Genomic DNA, 13,384 nt, shown 5'->3' with positions numbered 1-13,384 from the left:
CTTTGTGTAATGAAGAAGTACAGTCATCTTGAACGAGGGTAACTTGAAGTGTACTGTTAGATAGAGGCGCGTGACCAGAAAGCTAGCTACACTGCAGCCGAGGTGAGTAAAACATTTAAACGTGTTAACCCTCGCAAGGCTGCAGGCCCAGACGGCATCCCCAGCCGCGCCCTCAGAGCACGCGCAGACCAGCTGGCTGGTGTGTTTACGGACATATTCAATCGATCCCTATCCCAGTCTGCTGTTCCCACATGCTTCAAGAGGGCCACCATTGTTCCTGTTCCCAAGAAAGCTAAGGTAACTGAGCTAAACGACTACCGCCCCGTAGCACTCACTTCCGTCATCATGAAGTGCTTTGAGAGACTAGTCAAGGACCATATCACCTCCACCCTACCTGACACCCTAGACCCACTCCAATTTGCTTACCACCCAAATAGGTCCACAGACAATGCAATCTCAACCACACGGCACACTGCCCTAACCCATCTGGACAAGAGGAATACCTATGTGAGAATGCTGTTCATCGACTACAGCTCAGCATTTAACACCATAGTACCCTCCAAACTCGTCATCAAGCTCGAGACCCTGGGTCTCGACCCAGCCCTGTGCAACTGGGTACTGGACTTCCTGTCGGGCCGCCCCCAGGTGGTGAGGGTAGGTAACAACATCTCCACCCCGCTGATCCTCAACAATGGGGCCCCACAAGGGTGCGTTCTGAGCCCTCTCCTGTACTCCCTGTTCACCCATGACTGCGTGGCCACGCACGCCTCCAACTCAATCATCAAGTTTGCGGATGACACAACAGTGGTAGGCTTGATTACCAACAACGACGAGACGGCCTACAGGGAGGAGGTGAGGGCCCTCGGAGTGTGGTGTCAGGAAAATAACCTCACACTCAACGTCAACAAAACTAAGGAGATGATTGAGGACTTCAGGAAACAGCAGAGGGAACACCCCCCAATCCACATCAATGGAACAGTAGTGGAGAGGGTAGTAAGTTTTAAGTTCCTCGGCGTACACATCACAGACAAACTGAATTGGTCCACCCACACAGACAGCATCGTGAAGAAGGCACAGCAGCGCCTCTTCAACCTCAGGAGGCTGAAGAAATTTTTTAGCAAGCGTCTATGACAAATCAGAACATTTCGTTTCACTGAGCAGCAGTTACGAACACAGGCTATAAAATAGTGATCACTAAGGTCATTACAGAAAACACCAGACTGATACCTATCAGGACAATTTGTGAGGAAGCTGGAGACCTATATCTCCCTCACTAACTTTAAGCACCAGCTGTCAGAGCAGCTCACAGATCACTGAACCTGTACATAGCCCATCTGTAAATAGCCCATCCAACTACCTCATCCCCATATGGTTATATATATTTTTTCTCCTTTGCACCCCAGTATCTCTACTTGCACATTCATCTTCTGCACATCACTCCAGTGTTTAATTGCTAAATTGTAATTATTTTGCCACTATGCCCTATTTATTGCCTTACCTCCCTAATCTTACCTCATTTGCAAACACTGTATATAGACTTTTTTTCTCTATTGTGTTATTGACCTTATGTTTGTTAATTCCATGTGTAACTCTGTGTTGTTGTTTGTGTCGCACTGCTTTTCTTTATCTTGGCCAAGTCGCAGTTGTAAATGAGAACTTGTTCTCAACTAGCCTACCTGGTTAAATAAAGGTGAAATAAAATAAATAAAAAATAAAAGGACAACATCGAGGAGAGAAGCCTTTTCTAGGTGTTTGGAGTCATACCTTGTGGGATTGGTAATAATCTGAGAAAGATTTAGAGAGTCCCATTGCTTTAGGACTTCGTCAAGTGGTTTAAGCATGTCCCAGTTTAGGTCAGCTAGCAGGACAAATTCAGACTTAGTGTAAGGGGTCAGGAGAGAGCTTAGGGCAGGTAGGGTACAGGTCGGTGCTGATGGAGGACAATAACACAGAGCAACAGTCAACGAAGAGCTATTTGAAAGTTTAATGCTTAAAACGAGAAAATTTGAGGTAATAAGCATCTAGTGTTAACGTGCAGAAAACCCAGGCTTTTACGAGAGCAGAAATCAGTGAAACAGATATTAGAGCTCAAGTCAGAATTGGGGCTAGCAACAGTAGATGGGCCAGGGTGTACATGCACATTTCCAGATATCATCAACAGTAATACAATCAGTGCACGGCAGAGGACAGGGAGAGCTCTGCAGTGTTGATTTTTTGACATTTGAATGTGCATTAGATGGCAACAAGATCACATTATACAGCAATTTCATCTGGTAACATGAATACAAAGCCGGCGAGAGGTGGTTAGAATAGGATGGGAGGCCAAAAGTCTGTGTAACCAATAGAGAGTCAGAGGCCCGGGTGTGGGAACAAACATAGTCTGTCCCATGGTTGGGTAAACAAGAAAGTTCATTGTCAACAAATCATGCAGGAGTCATGAGGCAAATAGAAAAATGGCAAAATGCACAACAAAAAATATATAACGACTTGGGGCTAGCCATTTTAAGTTCAGTCTCTTCCCCCAACAGTGCCTGTGTGCTGGAGGCGAGCGAAAGAGAGTGTGATGGGGTACCTGTACCAGACAGGGGCAGACGGTGAACAGGTGGAATCCAAGCAGCAGTGCAGCAGGCACTCCCACTTGGGAGAAGCATTCATTTCTGGAGGCAGATTTCTTGTAGAAAATGTTATCTTTATTTAACTAGGCAAGTCAGTTAAGACCAAATTCTTATTTTCAATGACAGTGGGTTAACTGCCTGTTCGGGGCAAAACGACAGATTTGTACCTTGTCAGCTCGGGGATTTGATCTTGCAACCTTTCAGTTACTAGTCCAACGCTCTAACCACTAGGCTATGCTGCCACCCCAAATGCCAGTGGATGGTCTCTGAACAGCGGGAGGGGGCTTCAAGGCCTCTGGATTTGGGTGGGGTAGCCTGCCATTTGATGGGCTCAAAGGCTTCAACACCTCTCACTTCACACCTCAGTGCTAATTGAAGTTGTATCTGGTGTGTCTGGTCTGTCTCAGTTCCAGGTTGGATGGTGTGTTTGCTAGTATTAATCCTTCCAGGTAATTTTGTTATTAGGTTTTAAATCTTTAATTTAACATTTTTACATTTTTAACCCTTTTTTTCTGCCCCAATTCCATCCCAATCTCATCGCTGCAACTCCCGTACGGACTCGGGAGAGGTGAAGGTCGAGAGCCATGCTTCCTCCGAAACACAACCCAACCTAGCCGCACTGCTTCTTGACACAATGCACATCCAACCCACAGCCGCACCAATGTGTCGGAGGAAACACCGTACACCTGGCAACCTGGTCAGGGTGCACTGCGCCCGCCACAGGAGTCACGAGTGCGCGATGAGACAAGGATGTCCCTGTCGGCCAAACCCTCCCTAACCCGGACGACGCTGGGCCAATTGTGAGTCGCCCCATGGGCCTCCCGGTCGCGGCCGGCTGCGACAGAGCCTGGGCTTGAACTCAGAATCTCTAGTGACCACTGCGCCACCCGGGAGGCCCCATTATTAGGTTGTTGGTTTGTAGTTTTGATCTGGAGTGAAGGTTATGCTGACTGCTGTCCCACCAGTCTCTTATGATTTAGGTACTGTATATATATTGCAGTGAAAAAGTAATTATGATCATTGATGTTAAGAAGCAAGAGAAGAGAGTTGTTTTAGTGAGGAATGGAGCTGTTCTGACCGGTGCTGGGGAAGATAAGTGATGAGTTATAGCTTTCACAGGTACACAGGCTTCACAGCTCTCCTCTCGCCTCTCTCATAGGTGACAGCTGGTTGCTGGAGATTCATTCTGATCATGAGGTATTTTAATTCCACAATGTGTGTGTGCGTGTGTGCGTGTGTGTGTCTAATATGCCTGCAGGAATGACATCTGCTCTTTGCTCAGAGCCCAGTGAGGAGTGGCTAGCCTCATTAGCTTGGCACAGCCCCTCGGCTGCAGACTGACTGGCCACAGATAGTGCAAGCGAGCAAGGGAAGAGAGAGCGAGAGAAAACGAGACTCATTCTCTCGTTCCTCACAACACGTTCCATGGCTGAACAAGGCAACTCGTCCCCCTTAATGAATTGGACTGTCCTCTGCTAATAAATGGGGCATGGAGCGGAGGAGAGGAAATTAAGGAAGTGGGGAGGAGAAGTGGGGAGGTGTCGAAAGACATGAAGGATGAAGTAGCTCATATTAGGGGCTATATTACAGGACCCTATTACCTCACCTGTCTCCACTGGCCACAGCACTAATGAGAGACTCAGGTGCAGCGTGTGTGCACGTGTGTGTGTGTGTGTGAGTGTGTGCGTGTGTGTGCGTGTGTGTGTGTGCGCAATTGGTGCATGTGCTTTCCTGTAACTCACATGCCTGCAGATTAGAGTTCACTAAAATGACAGGTGGAGACTGGAGAGCCTTTCAGCTGTTGGAGATGGAGTCCTCCACTGTTCCTTTCCCCCCCAAAATGACCCCATAATTCCCCTATAACACCCCTCTAATGCCTCTATAATGCCACTGTTGTATGAGGCTTGAGGATATGCTGTAAGGTGACAGACCACCTTGAACCCCGGTGTGTGTTTGTGTACGTCTGGATTAAAAGCCACCTGGTGTGACCATCTTGTACTGTTGGCAAACAGCCCTAATGCCCAAGAGTGCATGTCGTAGCAGTGAGACTGTAAGTGTGTGATGTAGTGCTCTTGTAAAAGTTTGGTCATGGTGTATGATGAATGAGAGGCGATGAATAATTGGACCTGTTTCTAATGAGCCAATGACAGGGGGACATAACAGTAGTAGAGGTTAGATAGCCAAGCCAGCAGACACTTGTAAACACTCCTGCAAATGCAGATTAGTCCACTGCATGGCATGCTGACATCTGGGCAATCAAGTTGTCACAATGCAACGAGCTGATATGATCACGCATTTATTTGTATTTATCCTTTATTCATAAAGGTGATCCTATTGAGATTAAAATCTATTTTACAAGGGAAATCTGTCCTAATTCTTCAGAAATCAAATGTTAGGTGAAATCCTTACGTTTCCTAGTAATCCTAGCTATGGTTTTATGTATTTTCCCCCTATAATTCCTGACATGCTCAGTTGGTGACTGTTACAGGCTTTGGTTATTCCATTTATATTTCGTCGTTAGCGCATTAGTACATGGGGCGCACCAATTGGTGTCACCTCATTAGTCAGTATGTGTTACACCTGTACTAGCTTTGTCCATCTCATTAGTCAGAAGGTGTTTCACCTGTGCTGGCCCAGGTGATATTTCAGAGCGGCTGGCCCAGGCCTCCAGTTGTCTTGAGAGATGTGGAGGGTCATCACCTTAAGTTGGCGCTCCATATTTAATTTCTAGAAAAACAATAATTTATCTGATCTTCCCTGTTTTTGTTAGCCTGTTCTTGGGCAAATTTAGTGGGTGCTCATGGTGGGTGTCTTCTCGGTCCCAGTTCTTGTTGCCAGTCAACTTTCAGTGGACACCCCCATGAGTGTCTTTCAGAACCACTCCTAAAACCTCACCTGTTTTGTTTACGTTGTCAGTGACTCTTTGTTAGTTCCTCCTGTTGAAGTGACAATTTTTGGTTTTCTTGCTGGGGAGAGTAACAGTGATACCCAAACAGAGGCTATTGATCATCTACAAGACCTCTTGTTTGAGGGAGGGAGGGACGAGAGGGGAGGGAGAGGTCAAGGAGATGTGGGCCTCATTAGTCCTGTCATGTTCTGTGTCATCGTCTCACGATTCAAGTCAACCTCCTGCTTTGTCTGTCCTCGCTGAGGGTAACTGCGCCGCAGACAAGGTTTGGTTTTCTCCGAGCAGAACGTCTGCCTCGTATACTCCCTTCACTTGAAAGAAATTTATTTTACTATTTATATTTACTATTTGTCCCTCGAGACGCCACAGCAACATATCCAGTATCAACTTCCTCAAAATAGACCGACTTAATCTGAGATAAATCAAGAAATCTGTATTTCATTTTGACGTTTTTGCCAAGTAGGTCTTATTCGAGCAATTTTAGTTTGGTGCAGTATTTCGTAACGTTGGGACTGTAAGGTTCTAGTTGACATTTTGGTGAAAATGAGTTCTTCACGTAGAGTTGCTCTATGGGAAGAGATACTGTATGTTGCCCGATTTTTGAAAAAGTTAATTTACGATCTGAACGTTCTCTGTGTGCAAACACCATTAACTTGTTGCTATAAGGTTCTATCTGCAATCCAATCCCACAATGCTGGGTTGTCAATCAAAAAGAACTATGTAAAGTGATATTCTTATTGAGCCGTGAAAGAGGAAGACATCACAAAACAGTACTGAGATCTGAGACTTGAAAAATACTCATCTCAAAATGATACATCTTGCAGATAGAACCTTATTGTCCCAAATCCTTAAATGACTTTGATTTATTTGTTTATTTTACCACTTTTTCAGAAGAATGGCCGTAACTTAAGCTCTATATGGTAGAAACACACGAATACAGGAAAAATGTTTAAAGAGACATTTCTACATTTTTCAACTTCATATTCATCATCTCTAGCATATGTTTTGAACTAAAAAAGAATTAGTAGGCAATGCCCTCTCATAATTGGTTAAAATCACGTGATGCACACCGAGGATGCCTTTGGAAACGCTTATCTCCATCTTTTTTTACCACGAAACATGACATTCTCACATATGTTGATTTTGGGATGGCGCTGGAAATGATGAATATGAAGTTGACAAATGGAGAAATTGTCTTTAAATGCCCTTCGGACAGGCATTGCTGTTTTTGTCCTGTTCTATAGCAATACGAAACCCTCCATGGAAAGAGTATTTTACAAAAATGAAAACTTACCACATTTTATCGATTAATAACAAGTAGTTTCCTGACTTTGTCAGAGACCAGAAGAAAATACATCAGTTTGCTCATCTAGTGCTAAGCATTAGCAATGTTGCTAGTTATCCATAGGATAATAGTGTATTTGCCATTGTATGGAACTATCGCTTGAACAAATGTGTGATGAACATGAATTAATATATTTGAGGATGTGATTAGAAAGAAGGGTATTCTCTTTATTTCATAATGACATGTATGTACTTATCTATTGAAATAATTGTAACATTCTGTGCCAGATAGAATCCCATGGCTGAACGCAGATTGACATTTCAGAACCAGAAGGTTCTATCTGCGATTGCACCCCCCTAAAAATCACTACAAAGCAATCACTACAAAACAGTTCTGAGATCTGGGATGGGAAACCTTGATGCTAAATGTCTCAGAAGTATGCTTTGAGCAGATTAAAGCGTATAGTCCCAACGTCTCGATTTCTCAAGTGGACAAATGTGCATGAAAACGAGTCATCTCTCCTTGAATGAAAACAAACACTAGGAGTAGTACTGTTGACCAATCACTGACGACGGTAAACCTGCTGAAGACCAAACCGAACAAAAACGTCATAACATTTCGTCATAAAAACTGTTTCAGCTGGTAAGCTTTAGCCTCCCAATTAGCATTAGCGCCGCATTACGTTCCACAGACAAGCATGGATGCAAAACATATTACCTAACTGGAGTGTTCCACCAGGCAGGCCAGACATTTCCCCATCCAATGGGAGTGGACCCTCTGCCGGGGCTAATTACATCAAGGCTTCTGTGTGCCCTGCGTGTAAGGCTCCTCGTTTAGAGCAGAAAACATACTGATGGCTCAGGATTCTGCTGTCTTGTGCTATGAGTTCTGAGTAGACATTGCCTCTCATATCCTAACCTTGAAGCCGCAATATGTAACCTTTTGGGCAACCTGACCAAATTCACATAGAAAATGGATCTATCTATTCTAGATCTGACATTCTCATTGAAAGCAAGTCTAAGACGTGTTAAATCTGTTCTATGTGCGCTATTTCTCTGCTTCCCATTCTTAAGTTTAGTTTTTGCTTCTTTTAGTTTCCGTTTTGTACACAAGCTTCAAACAGCCGCGCTACAGACTGCTATATCAGTCAGCTAATACAGGACTAATTAAAGACCCAGTGCACTACTTTTGTGAAGAAAAAAACCCAGCATTTAACCCCACAGCTATGCACTATACTTGCTTGTTTTGTCACAAACTGAAATTAGGCAAACTAATAGAATTTTAGCAACCAGGAAATGGCGGATGGATTTCTGCATAGTGTAGCTTTACCCATTGGGGTCTAAAATTGTAAACTGACCTTGGATCAGTGTTTCTATAACATTTGCTATTCCAGGAAATATCCTCAGCTCCAGATGTCCATTGGAGATATTGATTCATTACATAGAATGGGCCCTGGCTGTAGGCTGGTGAAGCTAGTGCTATATAAGCCTGTACTGGAGCCTTGACTCTGCAGGCAATTAAAGCCCAATCCTGGTTGTGTGTGTGTGTGGCTTCGGGTGATTCATCTGTGTCCAGAGGCCAATAGGATAAGAGGATAGGAGGAGGACATGGCCTGGCTTTCTTCTGCTCAGATCATTAACTCCTCAGGGCCAGCAGGGTTAGGTTACCGTACTCCAGCCCTGCCTAGCTACATATCAGCCATACAACATTACAACGCCTGTCTGCATCATTGATCTACATTGAACTGTGCCGATTTTTCATCTTCTTATTCACTGGTATAGTATCACATTCAATGTACTGGTATGATACTTTGTACAATGTGGGATGCACTTCAACTTTACAAAAATGTTTAGTGGAAATGATGCATTGGATCTGCTGTGAACAGAATAGAGAGAAGTGTGTGGAGGACGTCAGTGCGAAAAGAAAGGGGAAGACACGTTTTAAAAGTATATCTTAATATAAACATTTTATTCAGTGCATTTTGTGCAGACAACAAATAATAAACAACTTGGAAGGTAGCAGGCTGAACTGGTTGTTTTTCAGTTGTATCCTGGTAGTTCGGAACACATGATCCAACACGGGGTTAATACACATAGCCTACATCATGCACTATAGCTCTGTAGTCCAGAGTTCCCCACTGTCTCCCATGCAACAGAGGTTCACCTAAAAAAAACGAAGGAAACGAAAAAAATAAAAAACACGCTTCCCAGTAGCATGTTCCATATGAACAAGGTATGTAGCCGAAGGGAAACTTAGAGTAATTAGCCCACAAAAAGGGTCGTCTTTGAACACAACCGTGTTTTTGTGCAAGAAAGGGACGTTTTTTTGTTTGTTTTTTTACTTTTACAAACATGACATATCCTATAAAATGTTTAAGCCACCTAAAATTCCACAGTATTTTTTAAATGTATTTAGAAAATTGTCACTACGATAAGTTACTCAAACACGAAACAAGTCCTGGGTGGGGGCCATCACCATATCCTTATATGGTGAACTGAATCAGCCAATAAGAGCCAACAAAAGGGGAGGGGGCAAGGCATGACACAAGCACTGGACTGGAGAACAGAACATGGGGACTGAAGACAGAATACAATGTAACACAACAGAAACAAAAGGACATTATACAGTCGATTCATACCTCAACTCAACCCTAGAGCTCCCCAACAATATATAGTCTCTTTCCCTTCAGCAAAAAACACTTTCTAGAACATTGACAAGCCTTTCTGCTTCTTTTCTTCCTCATTCTCTTTGTTCACTTTTCTTTCTTTCTCTCATCAAAAATGTACAATTTTAAAAATAACTCAACACCTCCAGCTGCGCCTGTATACTGGCTTGGCTTGACTGCTTAAAGGGACAGTCTTTCAGCTCTGTCTTTGGTGTGCTGGAACCCCTTTAACTGTGGAGACGGCTACAAAAACACAAATACTGAGGAGGGCGAGAGAACAAGAGGGAGAAAACAATCAAAAATAAAAAGCTCTCCGCTAATTTGGAAAATTAGCAAGCAAAGTTGCAAGCTATGGTGTCGTCGCTCAGAGTGCCACACGCTTTTCCCTTTATTTTTGTTTTATGCAGGAGAGCTACTGTTATATCTGGCTGCGGTTGCAGCTTCGCTAGGGCTGCACTCCCTCATGGGGGAACGGCTTCGTATTCACAGAAGCATCATGGATGACACACAGAAACAGGCCACTTCTATACCCACTGCAGCCCCTCACCGGTTGCCCTGACCGCCTGCCTGCCTCTCTACCTACCTGCCTGCCGGGTAGGATATGACCGGGTAGGTGTCTATATGATCAGGACCTATAAGTAAAAGAAGTCGTTATCTGCAGGAAGTAAGAAACGTTAAAAGATTAGCTAACTGGTACACAGTCATTACCACCAGAGAGTCGCCAACAGAAAATTGTGTTCTCAAATGGCGTTTCAAAATAGCCTAGCGTTTTGCAAACAAAGTCCATGGTGTAATTTGGTTGGCTGTTGAAAGATAAAGAAAGATAGTTTGAATGGAACCTAATTGAGTGTGGCGATTGATTGGTGGTGGTGTTTAGTAGTCGTAAAGTTGTCCTGGACCGACAACGGTTTTGGAGAGAGAAGTCTGCTTGGAAGTCACGCTCTTCTGGAGGTAAGGTGTCCGCCCCGGCCTTTCATGCCACCACCCGGCTACGTGGATTCGTTCTGGCTCACCGTCTTGCCTCCGTTGAGCACGGCCGAGGCGCTCCGGGACTTGGTGGGCGTGCCGCTGCCGGAGCGCGAGAACTCTGTCAGGTCATGGAGGGAGGGTTCCCTGTACATGGCCACTGTGGGACAGACAGACAGGAGAATGGTAAGACACATGGCTGATAGTATAGATGGAGGTGAGCAGTAGAATAGAATACAAAAGAATACACTGGAATATAATTGTATTGTCCATCTGGAGATTCACGTTCTCCTCTTTGGTCGGACCAAGTTGTATTCTATTCTCTTCTATTGCTCAACTCCCTCGGATCCTGTCACTGACGCTCATAACAGAATGTACACCCCTGCCATAAGCACCGAAGAAATATTAGGACAAGTTATTTTTAGAGGGCAGAAAGTACTTATAGACACTGCCTTACATGAGTTATTCAGGAGCCTGTAAAAGTTAAAGCAGTGTTGTCTGCACCGCGGAAGCCTTTCAGAAGAAACACCAGTCACCTTAGAGGTTCTGATCTCTTTGGTCTTTAGGAGCCACTCCGAAAACAGCCAGTGTTTTAATGCACGGCCCTCCTGGGGCTTGACATTGCCTTGCTTTTTTGGTTTTAACAGCAGGCTACACACAAAGCAACAAGTCAATCAATAGTGGACTTAAGTGGGAAGCTGTGTGAAATCGATGCTGGGCTTATTATCCACGGCATTAAGGAACTATAATCAGGAAGGATGACCGGCCCAGCGGTGAGATGGACCCTGACCTCTATGTCATCCTTCCTTAGTTCATATACGCTTTTACTTTCCTCCAATTATCCCTCCATCTCTCGCTCTACTGTATCTCTCCCTCTTTGACCTAGCACCTTAACACACACACACACACACACACACACAGATGGGTAAAATTAAAGGCCGTGGGCTGAGATTCGTGGACTGGAACCAGAGCGAGAGAGGGGGAGCGAGGAGCGGCTGGTGGAGATGGTTGAAATGCAGAGACGGCTCCTTAATTGGTCGGCTGGTATTGCTGCTGCCTCTGGATCTTTATGGGCTGCTGGAACAAATGCTTTTTTCTTTCTCTCCCCTTCTTTATTCTCTCTCCCTCTCTTTATTCTCTCTCCCTCTCTTTATTCTCTCTCTCTCTATCCTGTCTCTCTTTATTCTCTCTCCCTCTCTATTCTGTCTCTCTCTATCCTGTCTCTCTTTATTCTCTCTCCCTCTATTCTCTCTCTCTATCCTGTCTCTCTCTATCCTGTCTCCCTCTCTATTCTGTCTCTCTCTATCCTGTCTCTCTTTATTCTCTCTCTCTATTCTCTCTCTCTATTCTGTCTCTCTATTCTGTCTCTCTATTCTGTCTCTCTCTATCCTGTCTCCCTTTATTCTCTCTCTCTCTCTCTCTCTTTATTCTCTCTCAGCATCCCCTATTGAAGAACTAGATCTGGCATTTGGGTTCTGAGAGAAATGTGCCTTTTTGGCCTGATTTGTAGTTTCGGAATGAAAGCAATGTATTGTATGTTTAACATTTTCTGGGGATGAAAGCGAGCTCCCCTATTTCCTTTATTATGATGACATTATTTAGCCATTTGCGGTTTATTGACATAAAACTATATTTTAAAACAACCATGCACAACAACTCCTATTCATTGTCATTCTCCCTCACCCTTCATACCTCTCTCTCTCTCGCTCTCTCACCCTTCATATCTCTCTCACACACTCTCACCCTTCATATCTCTCTCTATCTCTCGCTCTCTCTCACCCTTCATACCTCTCTCCCTCACCCTTCATACCTCTCTCCCTCACCCTTCATACCTCTCTCCCTCACCCTTCATACCTCTCTCCCTCACCCTTCATACCTCTCTCCCTCACCCTTCATACCTCTCTCCCTCACCCTTCATACCTCTCTCCCTCACCCTTCATACCTCTCTCCCTCACCCTTCATACCTCTCCACCTCACCCTTCATACCTCTCTCCCTCACCCTTCATACCTCTTTCCCTCACCCTTCATACCTCTCTCCCTTCATACCTCTCTCCCTTCATACCTCTCTCCCTTCATACCTCTCTCCCTTCATACCTCTTTCCCTCACCCTTCATACCTCTTTCCCTCACCCTCCATACCTCTTTCCCTCACCCTTCATACCTCTCTCTTTATACCCATCCATCTCTCTCGGCACACTGGTCGGGCTGTTAAATGCAACAGAGTGATCTCAGTGAGCAGAGATGTGGATTTTTAATGAGCTACTGGTCGATTGGTCAGTGGATGAGAGCAGACCAGCCAACCTGGGAGAGAAAGCATCATCGTCATTACAGCTGCCTGTTTGCTGTGCCTTTCTGCCCTTGTGAAAAAGGGGTTGAAAGGGATTCAATGCCCAGTGCATCACTCTCCAATGCCCTCCTGCCCTCATCTAGGCACTACAACTTATTTTACTTTTTTAACCATGATTTTCAGAACGGACATGAACGGGATAACAATGTATTTGTGATACAGTCTCTTTAGTCTGTAAATTGTAACCATAAAAGGAGCTTGGAACTGACAGATCCAAATGACCGAATGACTGATCGTCTGATTAGATTTTTTACAGAAATTGCTAGCCGCTCGGTGCTCATTTCTCGTCGGTTGAGTAATTTGGGTCGCTAGTGGTTCTTTTACTTTGAGGAGGAATTTTCATCTGAAAGCTCATCCTTTCATCTTGTGGAAGTGGAGTACTGATGCTTTCTCGCGCTCTGTTTTCTCGTTCAGGTAAGCCTGTGTGTTGATCTAGATGAAAGAGGTTTGGCCTTTTTAACATGAACAGATCCATCTATCCAGCACCCAATCATACCCCCTCTTTCCCTCTCCTTCCATGAGGCACCTGGCCTGGTTGGCCAAGACATTAGCGTTAAAAAGCCTAGCTGTCACTGTTCAAAACAGGCAGAACTGTATCA

At 44.5% G+C, this 13,384-nt stretch overlaps 1 protein-coding gene across 6 annotated transcripts in view; it reads right to left on the bottom strand.

Annotated features, from left to right (window-relative positions):
* Nucleotides 1-8,746: 8,746 nt before the first annotated feature.
* Nucleotides 8,747-13,384, bottom strand: part of LOC112256182 (fibroblast growth factor 13) — a 182,449-nt gene continuing 177,811 nt past the window's right edge. For all 6 annotated transcript variants that reach the window (XM_024429234.2, XM_024429235.2, XM_024429233.2 and 3 more), the window contains one exon: nucleotides 8,747-10,599. In XM_024429234.2, the coding sequence (XP_024285002.1) occupies nucleotides 10,463-10,599 (137 nt within the window). In that variant the 3' untranslated portion in view covers nucleotides 8,747-10,462. The remainder of the gene's footprint in view (nucleotides 10,600-13,384) is intronic.

Source organism: Oncorhynchus tshawytscha, linkage group LG08 (assembly GCF_018296145.1).
Source record: "Oncorhynchus tshawytscha isolate Ot180627B linkage group LG08, Otsh_v2.0, whole genome shotgun sequence".
Classification (NCBI taxonomy): Eukaryota; Metazoa; Chordata; class Actinopteri; order Salmoniformes; family Salmonidae; genus Oncorhynchus; species Oncorhynchus tshawytscha.
This window is presented reverse-complemented; position numbering and strand designations above follow the sequence as displayed.